Source organism: Physeter macrocephalus, chromosome 15 (genome assembly GCF_002837175.3).
Source record: "Physeter macrocephalus isolate SW-GA chromosome 15, ASM283717v5, whole genome shotgun sequence".
NCBI lineage: Eukaryota > Metazoa > Chordata > Mammalia > Artiodactyla > Physeteridae > Physeter > Physeter macrocephalus.
In genome coordinates this window covers 2,850,129-2,861,145 of record NC_041228.1, presented here as the reverse complement: position 1 = coordinate 2,861,145, position 11,017 = coordinate 2,850,129, and the positions used below count along the sequence as shown (strand labels likewise).

The 11,017-nt window shown below is 40.1% G+C and overlaps 1 protein-coding gene across 6 annotated transcripts in view; it reads right to left on the bottom strand.

Moving 5' to 3' along the window:
• The window catches only part of TRAPPC9 (trafficking protein particle complex subunit 9), a 532,255-nt gene that overhangs the window by 477,495 nt on the left and 43,743 nt on the right, over positions 1-11,017 (bottom strand). For all 6 annotated transcript variants that reach the window (XM_055091306.1, XM_055091308.1, XM_055091309.1 and 3 more), the window contains 2 exons: positions 4,986-5,107; positions 957-1,082 (listed from right to left, as the gene is read on the bottom strand). In XM_055091306.1, coding sequence (XP_054947281.1) covers positions 957-1,082; positions 4,986-5,107 — 248 coding nt within the window. The remainder of the gene's footprint in view (positions 1-956; positions 1,083-4,985; positions 5,108-11,017) is intronic.

Genomic DNA, 11,017 nt, shown 5'->3' with positions numbered 1-11,017 from the left:
GCGGAGCACAGGCTCCGGACGCGCAGGCCCAGCGGCCATGGCTCACGGGCCCAGCCGCTCCGCGGCACGTGGGATCTTCCCGGACCGGGGCACGAACCCGTGTCCCCTGAATCGGCAGGCGGGCTCTCAACCACTGCGCCACCAGGGAAGCCCATTCCCGTGCTTTTAAGACCTTTCTTTTAAAACCCACTGTTCTTAGAATAAACTCCAAGTTCTTCACCTGGTGAATGGCTATCTTTGCCACGAAACTGTCAGTTCAATGAGAGAAGAATCTGCCTTCTCCACCTCTACACCCCCTCCCAGCACAATGGCATGCTCAGTAAAGATCTGCTCGATTACAGTAACCTGTATTCTAACCCTAGTCCTGGGTCCTTAACCAAACTGACTCACTTTTGAGTCTTGGTTGCCCTGGCCATAAAAATCCAAGGTAGATTAGAAAGATTGTAGACGTTTAGCTAGATTATTGATTTGGGGATTTTGCAGTGGCAACCTGCAACTAAACGTTCTAATGACTTTGTCTTATTAAAAACACATCCAGATTCAAGTAATATTTGTGGAATGCCTTAGGTGTAAAAGGGGCTGTACAAAGTACTTTCACACACTTCATGTTTTATAACATGAACAACCCGGAGAGGGTCACAAATGGAATCGCTTCACAAGTGACAAAAGTAAGGTGACAAGGCATAAAGCTTGTCCAAGGTTGCAAAGCTGGTGAGAGCAAAGTCGTTTCTCCAATCAGAAAAAATTTTGAAAGAACAGAATTCTGAATTTTGAGGGTAAAAGACCATAATACAAAGCGATAAAACAACTCCCTTAATCAAAGTTTCAAGTTCTGACTCCAGAGTTTTAACCGTGCCATAGTGAATGCTAGCACAGCAAAATCAGATGGTCTTTTGGTGAGAAAGCTCCAGGAAAACCACGTTAATTCTTCCACTCATAGGAGGACACACACCCACCTGTCGAAGGTTGATGTAGACTGCATTCTGGAGAAATTCCGAAGCTTCCATGCTCCGCTTCTGAATGGCGAGGACACGGACGGCCTTGACACACGCTTCTAACTCAATCACCCCGGCGTTCTTATACTGTAGGGTCAAAAGAGAAGAGGAGAGGTGTTTCTGTCAGATCGTGCAGGCGGTACCACAGGGACTCAGTGACACTGAGCAGCACGTCCCCCCCCAAGGGGGGTAATTTGTGTTTGAGAAAGTCTATCCCTTAAGGGGGCAAAAGGGATTGGTGGGACTGAGTGAACCTATAAATGCTCATATAGATATGTTTGCATTCATTCAAGTAATACAACCAACAGTAACTGGATGTTTTACAAAATTTCAAAATGTTATCAATGGAAACTTTGCTATTCACTTCCACTTAATCTCCTGCTCGAAAACATTCTTAGACTCTCACACCTGCAGCTTTGATGCAGTAGTTGTCAATTCATGTTACTTTGTTAAAAAAGTTCCAGCTCCTCCTATTGCGATATCTGTCCTCTCTTGGCACGTTTGATATCTCTCTGAGCTATCTGTTCCTGCTTCTCAGATCCTGGGAGGAAGGACAAATGAAGATACATGAACAGAAAAGGTGCCGTGGACACAGCCACTCAGCAATGATCCCGGCGAGAACTTCTCCAGTCTCATCTTCACCTCTCAAGGCTCTGCACAAGGTGACATCCAGCCAGGAGAGCTGCCCTTGCCCACTTGAAAGCTGTGTGGCTCAGACGCAAGGACAGGCCCAGAAGCCGGTTCTGGAGCCCGGGCCCCCCGCTCCGTGCCTTCCTCTTTCCCAAGGCCCCAACTCGAAGCCCTCCATGCTCCCTGTTCTTCTGCCTTTTTTATTTTTTTTTCCTAATTATCCTGATCTGGAGTGGTTTTCATCTGATGTATCTGAAAAGACTTCCTGCAGCTGGGGAAGAGGCTTCTGAGGTAAATCCACGCATTCTGGTGCCTGAAGAGCGCCCGGCGCTGAAAGACCCCCCACCAACACTCACTGAGGCGTTAAACATGCTGGGGAGTCGGCCACCTCCCCAGCAAGGGTTTGCTGAGAGCCCAAGGCCTGCCTGGCATAACCACTCATGAAAATGCAGTCTGCCCACTTATCAATTATCAAGAAGCAAAAATATCCAATTGCCCATGTTTCTTACTAAAATTATTTGTAAGGTGGAAAAAGAAATTACTGTGCCAGAAAGAGCAGGTCTCCACTGTTTCTTCATTTCCAATATGTAACAGGCACAGAATTTGTGATATATTACATGTAATTTATCAAAGACAGCACAAAAAGAAACTATACTTACCTAACTACGAATACTGAAGTCAAAGTCTATCAATTTTATATACCACTTAATGACACAACAGAAAGAATCTAACAGGGACTTGATTCCATTGAAATATAATTATTTCCTTTCCTTCAAAACTCTTAAAACAACTTCTACTGAAGCGAAAATAGAAGTCAACTCGGTTTTTTTTTCCACATATTTTGGTTATAGTTAAATATTTTAAATATTACAATGAAATTTAAATTGCAATCATAAAAAACTTCATCTATTAGTAGAAAGATATACAGAATCAATGGGAATTAGGAAAAGAACGGACATTTACTAAAAGTCTACTACATACCTAGTCTTTTACAAACAATCTCCTGGAACATAAGCTCTCTGATGCAGGGGCCCCCATTTTCACTGCTGAGTCCCTAGTAATCACCTACCAAGGCACCAGCATAGAACTATGCAATCAATATTTTAGAAATAAATGAGGGAATTATCTCATTCAATTCTAAAACAAACCCCTAAAATAAATACAGAACTTATTTACAGATAAAGAAAACAGGGTCCCAAAAAGTAAAGTTTCTTGCCCAAGGTCACAAAGCTAGTAATTGGTGAAGGCAGGATTTGAACTCAGGTCTGTCTGACTCCAAAACTAAGGTGGAAATCCCACTCCATGAGGGAGGGTCCAGCACCACAGAGAAATCCCATTCCATGAGGGAGGGTCCAGCACCACAGAGAAATCCCATTCCATTAGGGAGGGTCCAGCACCACAGAGAAATCCCATTCCATTAGGGAGGGTCCAGCACCACAGACAACCCTCCTATCTTTGTTCAGATCGAGGCTTATATAGCCTTAGCATCCCATACATAGGGAACTCGAGGACAAACTAGAACAATAAGGATTTTATAGCCAGTAATTTATTAGGTCTTATTTACAAAGTGTCAGCAGATCAGCAGAAAAGCTCTGTAAGAAGGTATTTCTAAGAATAAAACCAAAGAGAAAACCCATAAGGAAAAGATTTACTATATTAAAAACATTTTTGACCACAACCAAAATGAAAAACCTCAAAAACAAAACAAAAGGCAAGCAACATCAAGAAAAAGATTTGCAATACATGTCAATGACAGAAAAGAAGCTAATATCCATGATTTACAAAGAGCTATCACAAAGCAATAAGAAATGCTCCCTAATTTAAATGTATGCAAAGGAAAGAAATGGATAATTCATTTTAAAAATGCAATTCACTAATAGGTGAACAATGTTCAATACCTCACTGGTCATCAAATACAAACTAAAACAATGAAAAATTACTTTCGCTCATCATATTGGCAAATATTTTAAAAGGACAGTGTCTGTTTGTGGGAGAACAAACTGTTATAAAGCTTTCTGGAGGACGATACAGCAATGTATATGTAAACTCTAAAAAATATATGCACACTTTTTGACTCAAGTCCACTTCTGGGAATTGTTTCCTTTAAAAAAAAAAAAAAACAGTCCAAAAAGACTTATCCATCAGGGCATTTATCACAGCACTGTTTACAATGATGGAAAGAAAAATTGAAGGAAAATAATATTCAGTAATAGAGAATTGGTTAAATGAGTAATTCTACATCTTTTCATTCCCTGTTGGAGAAGGAATTTGGAGAGTAACTTGAAAGTAACCTATGATAAATGTAAATGTCATATCCAGTGACTAAATTTCCAGAAATCTTAACTAAAGGAATACTCACACAAGAACAAAAGAATATATGTACAAGAATGTTCAAACATTTTTTCTAAGAGTGAAAAAGTGAAGATTCAATAATGCAGAAAAACACATAATCTGCCAAATGAAAAATGTAGGTCTCCACACAGTAAATAAGTACAGAATGCTCACCATTTTATGATATAGATGATATACATTGACAAAAAGAACAGAAAATAAGATATTAAAATGTTATCTCCAGGCTTCCCTGGTGGTGCAGTGGTTAAGAATCCGCCCATCAATGCAGGGGACATGGGTTCGAGCCCTGGTCCGGGGAGATCCCACATGCCGCGGAGCAACTAAACCCGTGCGCCACAACTACTGAGCCTACGCTCTAGAGCCTGCGAGCCACAACTACTGAGCCCGTGTGCCATAACTACTGAAGCCCACATGCCTGGAGCCTGTGCTCTGCAACAAGAAAAGCCTCAGCAATGAGAAGCCCACGCACCGCAACGAAGAGTAGTCCCCGCTCGCCGCAACTAGAGAAAGCCTGCACACGCAGCAACGAAGACCCAACACGGCCAAAAATAAATAAATTAATTAATTAATTTTTTTTTTAAATGTTATCTCTGAGGACTTCCCTGGCAGTCCAGTGGTTGAGACTCCGTGCTTCCACTGCAGTGGGGGGACGCAGGTTCGATCCCTGGTCGGGGAATTAGGATCCCACATGCCGTGCGGCATGGCCAAAAAATTTAAAAAATTTTTAAATAAAAAATATTTTTAAAAAATTTTTAAACGTTATCCCTGAGTAACAGGGCTACGATAGCCTCTTTTTCTCCTATTTTCAGACTTATTAAATTAAATATACATTATTTTTAATCAACAAAAACCATTTTTAGGCATATAGTATTATGCATTAGGGAATAATACATGCATACTTACAGAAACAAATAATTAGTAGATACTGCAGCAGCATTACACAATGTAAAACAGGAAGTTCTGATTAAAACAACACAGTCACATAAAGGAGCTACAGAGTAAAATCACCTTGCTGTAATAGGAAATGGCCTCCTTGTATTTGTCAATTATGTCTTCAGGGCTAAGGCAGTTCTTAGCCCGTCCAATCTCAGTGCTGGTATCTGGATTGATGCCATTAGTGGTGAGGGCACCTGCAAACCGAGAGAAAGAAAAGAAATAATCTTTTGCTTTTTCCATCTTGTTTCTTTATTTTAAAAGAAGGGCAAAAATAAGATAAAGCTTGAATATTCCCAACTGAAATTTAAATAATGAAACCATTTCTAAAGTCTTCACAGCTTATACACTCCCTATAATAGTCTTACCATCAAAGCATTGTATTAAATGTTAATTAGCTCAGAATAAGTTTTCCTCCCTGTTGAAACTTTTTATTAAAGAACATGAAATGCATTATATAAAAGTGACATGTCTATAATAACTAGCTTAGTCGTCTTGACAGCAATGCATTCAGTGTGCATTATCTCCCAGCACTAAGCTCTTCTCTTAATGCTAGCAGGAAACCACACTGCACCCTCAAATGGAGATAAACTATGTGAAAGTATCTTCTGAACTACACAGCACTAAAAAAACATAATTTACAAATACTGGCATCCTTTCTGAGGCTGTCATTTTCTATTTCTGGCCAACCCCTGTCAATAAGCAGAACCACCTAATTCCCTAGCCATCAAACTCACAGGGGCAAGAGTTCTGGAGACATTTCCGTTTAGAGAATGTAACCAACTATACATAGAGCTCTGACAAAAAAAAGATGAAATACTCTTTGATTTCGGAGAACACTCAAAAAACACTCTCGTAAGCCTCATAGCAAGAACGGCGGGGCTTCTCCTAAAGCCGCTTGTTGACTTCAGGGACACTGCGCATCTCCAACAAATTCTGTTTCCCTCATGTCTACTGGGAGACTCAGGCACACATCTGCTGTTGATCTTAGAACTCACAGGGCAAAGGGCGTGTCTCACACGGCCCACAAGCTTCACACAAGCTCATCTCCTCGCCTTGCTGCCTACACTTGCTCCCATTTTCTCACCTGCTCACCATTCTGTATGCTGCCTCAAATGCTTTTTGGAACAAGACAGAAGAATGAGTGGAGAGATAAATGGACAGATGGACAGGTGAAAGATGGGCAGACAGACAGAGAGACTCTAAGCAAAGAGGAACAAAGAACGTCTCCTATGCAAAATCCTCTTCTACTCAGGGAAGAAAGAACCGTAACAGAGAACTGGGAAGAGACAGGTGGCTTAGGATTTTGTGTTTACAGATTTTGTGAAAATCACAGCAAGAGATAAGAGGGTAGAACTATAAATAATAAAAGGGCATGCATGCCTGAAAAAAATCTAAAATATTTACTTTCTAAAGAATAGATTCGAATCAGCAAGGCCCAATGACACAATCCTTGGGTCCTTACAGAATTGAGAAGTCCATCTCCAAGCTACAAGGCAACCCTTTGGAGCACTGAGAATCTACACTGGGTGGTCATAAGGCCATCACAGCAAAAACTATGTTATCCTGCACTAACAAGGAATCAGAACCTATGTGGGGACATCCATGTGTGTCCTCATTTACAACCCATGGCGGCGTTATGCAGGGGGGACTCCTAGTGAGCCCCATTTCTGCAGGAGAGGAAACAGGTCCCAAAGAGGCTGAGCATTCCTACTAGCTCTCCAGATTACAGAGCCATTTACTCCAGAGCAGGATTCGAACCCGGGCCTGTATTTTTAACCACAGTACTATCCTGCTTTGTGTGTTTTTCATGTTTACAATACCTTTGTTTCTGGCATGAAATAGTATTTAATAGATGATAGGTTATCTTGATTTATCTCATTAGCTCTAATAATGTGTCTTCATATTGTTGAATTTTACTCTTTCCCCTTGGTGAATGGAAGGGAAAGAGTAGGAGTCAGAATGAGGTGGACTCTTCATTCTTCCTACGGTACCTCACCTCATCCAAGAAGCCCCCAACCAGGGAGAAGGAGCAAATTTTCCCTCCATCTTTAAAAAAAAAAAAGACACCACTGATAATGGGTGTTTCCTTAATGATTTACTTAACTCCAGTACAGAGGCCGGGGGGGAAAAAGCATATGAAGAAACCCAGAAGAATATAACCTGTAAGAAGGTAAAAAGAGCAAAGCTCACGGGAGAGCTTAGTGGGTCAGACTGATTTAATTTCACTCAATAAAAGAATAACACACTCTAAAAATACTAGTATGCAATGGATTTGATCTTTCTTGACACCTATAAAGTTTTGACAGCCCACGTGTAACATTATTGTGAACCGGTGAAACAAGGAGTCTATAGACAGGAAAAATCAATGCCACAGACAGGCTGAAACCCAGGCTAGAGGAAAGGAAAAGAAAGAGCATAGTTAAGAAGTGGGGAAAAGCTGAAAAAAAAAAATCATCACAAGGGCTCCCCAGTATCAGTCCAACAACAGTTTAATAATTCATTCAAGAGAAAGTTACTGAGTTCCCATTATGTGCAAGATTGTATAGGAGGCACAAGCTGGAAAGTCAACAAAAGTAAAACGAAGCAGAAATAAGAGGGAATGGGACTTCCCTGGTGGCACAGTGGTTAGGAATCCGTCTGCCAACGAAGGGGGCACAGGCTCGAGCCCTGGTCTAGGAACATCCCACATGCCACGGAGCAACTAAGCCCATGAGCCACAACTACTGAAGCCCGCGCGCCTAAGAGCCCGTGCTCCGCAACAAGAGAAGCCACTGCAATGAGAAGCCTCAGTTCGCCGCAACTTAGAGAAAGCCTGCGCGCAGCAACAAGGACCCAATGCAGCCATAAATAAAAGAAATAAATAAATAAATTTTTTTAAAAAAGAAAGAAATAAGAGGGAATAAAACAGAGACAAATGACGCAGGAAAAAGAAAGGCAAAACCATAAAAAGAGGAGAATAACAAGGGTAGCCCCCACTCACCGCAACTAGACAAAGCCCTCAAGCAGCAATGAAGAACCAACGTGGCCAAAAATAAATAAATCAACAAAATTTTTTAAATTAATATTAAAAAATAATAAAAAATAAATATAACTGTAAAGTTAGAATATTGTTGAAAAGCTATAAAAATACTCCAAAAAACAGATCAAAACATATATATGTAGGAAGGCTGCCCCCCTGTCATATATAAATGCAAACTTATTTTTTTTTTTTTTTTTTTTTTTTTTTTTTTTTTTTGTGGTATGCGGGCCTCCCTCTGCTGTGGCCTCTCCCATCGCGGAGCACAGGCACCGGAAGCGCAGGCTCAGCGGCCATGGCCCACGGGCCCAGCCGCTCCGCGGCATGTGGAATCCTCCCAGACCGGGGCGTGAACCCGGTTCCCCTGCATCGGCAGGCGGACGCGCAACCACTGCGCCACCAGGGAAGCCCCAAACTTATTTTTGTTCATTCATGGGCACTAAATTACTTTATCCAAAGCATAATTTTTTTTTAATTTTATTTATTTATTTTTGGCTGTGTTGGGTCTTCGTTTCTGTGCGTGGGACTTCTCCAGTTGCAGCGAGCGGGGGCCACTCTTCATCGCGGTGCACGGGCCTCTCACTGTCGTGGCCTCTCTTGTGGAGCACAAGCTCCAGACGCGCAGGCTCAGTAGTTGTGGCTCACAGGCCTAGTTGCTCCACAGCATGTGGGATCTTCCCAGACCAGGGCTCGAACCCGCGTCCCCTGCATTGGCAGGCAGATTCTCAACCACTGTGCCACCAGGGAAGCCCCAAAGCATAATATTTTAATTAAAACAAATAATCAATATTACACTTCTCCTGTCAAATCTAGTTCATAAATTTACTCTGCTATGTAACCATAACGTGTCTAAGACAGAGCTAAAATTAATGAAAATACCTTTGTATGGTTTGTGGAACTCTTCTCAAAATTCCAGGCTTTTAAAATAAATCTGAGCAGTATTTCTATATTATCTTTTTTCTTGTGAAACAACAGATACTGTTGTCAAAATTCTGTCATTACAATGATTCATGAGCACCATGCTCTAACTAATCTGCCAGACAATAAGGCACTCTCTAGACACTGTGACCAAACAAAATGAAATATAAGGAAGACAATGACCCTATTCTGGAAAATTTACAACCTATGGCAACACTGGGGTTTTTCTTTCATTGGTTACCAAAATAAAATAAATCATATACTTTCTTAGAGCATTCGGTAGCCATGACTCTTCTTTTAGTGTAATGACCAGAAAAGAGTTAAGTATGACTTTATTAGGTCAATTAGCAACAATCATCACTGGAGGGTAAGTAATGCAGTATTAACTGATAGCAATGCTTCCAGCTACATTACACCTAAAATAAAACTGCACTGAGTTCTGCAAAGTATTATAAAGGAAGAGATGAAGTCCCTAATGAGAAAAAATTAATAAGAAATCAAAGAAGTAAAGGCTTTTTAATTAACCATTCCTATAGAAAGGAATAGAGTATGGTGGTTAAGAGAACGGACGCTGGAGACAAATGTGTGGGTGTGAATTCCCACATCACCACTAACTAGCTGTACCCATGACAAGTCAATGAACTTTTCTGTATCTCAGTTTCCTCACCTATAGACTGGGGATAACAACAGTATCTATCTCCTAGACTGTTGTAAGAATTAAATTGCTTTTAAAATACGTCAGATCTTAGCTGTGACACCAAAAGCACAAGCAACAAAGAAAAGTTAGATAAAGTGGACTTCATCAAAACTTAAAACTTCTATGCTTCAAAGGACACCATCAACAAAGTGAAAAAACAACACACAGAATAGGAGAAAATTTTTGTAAACCATATATCTGATAAGGAACTTGTATCTACACTATTAAAAGAAATCTTACAACTCAATAATAAAAAGACAAATAACTAATTAAAAATGGATAAACGATCTGAAAAGACCTTTCAGTGATACAGAAAGGATCTCATTCAGATTCAACGGAGAAATTAAACCCTTTACAGACAAGCAAAAGTTAAGAGAATTCAGCACCACCAAACCAGCTTTACAATAAAGGCTAAAGGAACTTCTCAAGGCAGGAAACACAAAACAAGGAAAAGACCTACAGTAACAAACCCAAAACAATTAAGAAGATGGTAATAGGAACATACATACAGATAATTTACCTTAAATGTAAATGGATTAAATGCTCCAACCAAAAGACACAGACTGGCTGAATGGATATAAAAACAAGACCTGTACATATGCTGTCTACAAGAAACCCACGTCAGACCTAGGGACACATACATAATGAAAGTGAGGGGATGGAAAAAGATATTCCATGCAAAAGGAAATCAAAACAAAGCTGGAGTAGCAATTCTCATATCAGACAAAATAGACTTTAAAAGAAAGACTATTACAAGAGACAAAAAGAACACTGCATAATGATCAAGGGATCAATCCAAGAAGAAGATAAAAAAATTGTATATATTTATGCACCCAACATAGGATAGGAGCACCTCAATACATAAGGCAAATGCTAACAGCCATAAAAGGGGAAATCGACAGTAACACAATAGTAGGGGACTTTTAGCACCCCACTTTCACCAATAGAAAGATCATCCAAAATGAAAATAAATAAAGAAACACAAGCTTTAAATGACACATTAAACAAGATGGACTTAATTGATATTTATAGGACATTCCATCCAAAAACAACAAAATACACTGTCTTCTCAAGTGCTCATGGAACATTCTCCAGGATGGATCATATATTGGGTCACAAATCAAGCCTTGGTAAATTTAAGAAAACTGAACTCGTATCAAGTATCTTTTCCAACCACAATGCTACGACACTAGACATCAATTACAGGAAAAAATCTGTAAAAAATAAAAACACATGGAGGCTAAACAATACACTATTAAATAACCAAGAGATCACTGAAGAAATCAAAGAGGAAATCAAAAAGTACCTAGAAACAAATGACAATGAAAACACGATGACCCAAAACCTATGGGATGCAGCAAAAGAAGTTCTAAGAGGGAAGTTTATAGCAATACAATCCTACCTCAAGAAACAAGAAACACCTCAAATAAACAACCTAACCTTACACCTAAAGCAATTAGAGAAAGAAGAACA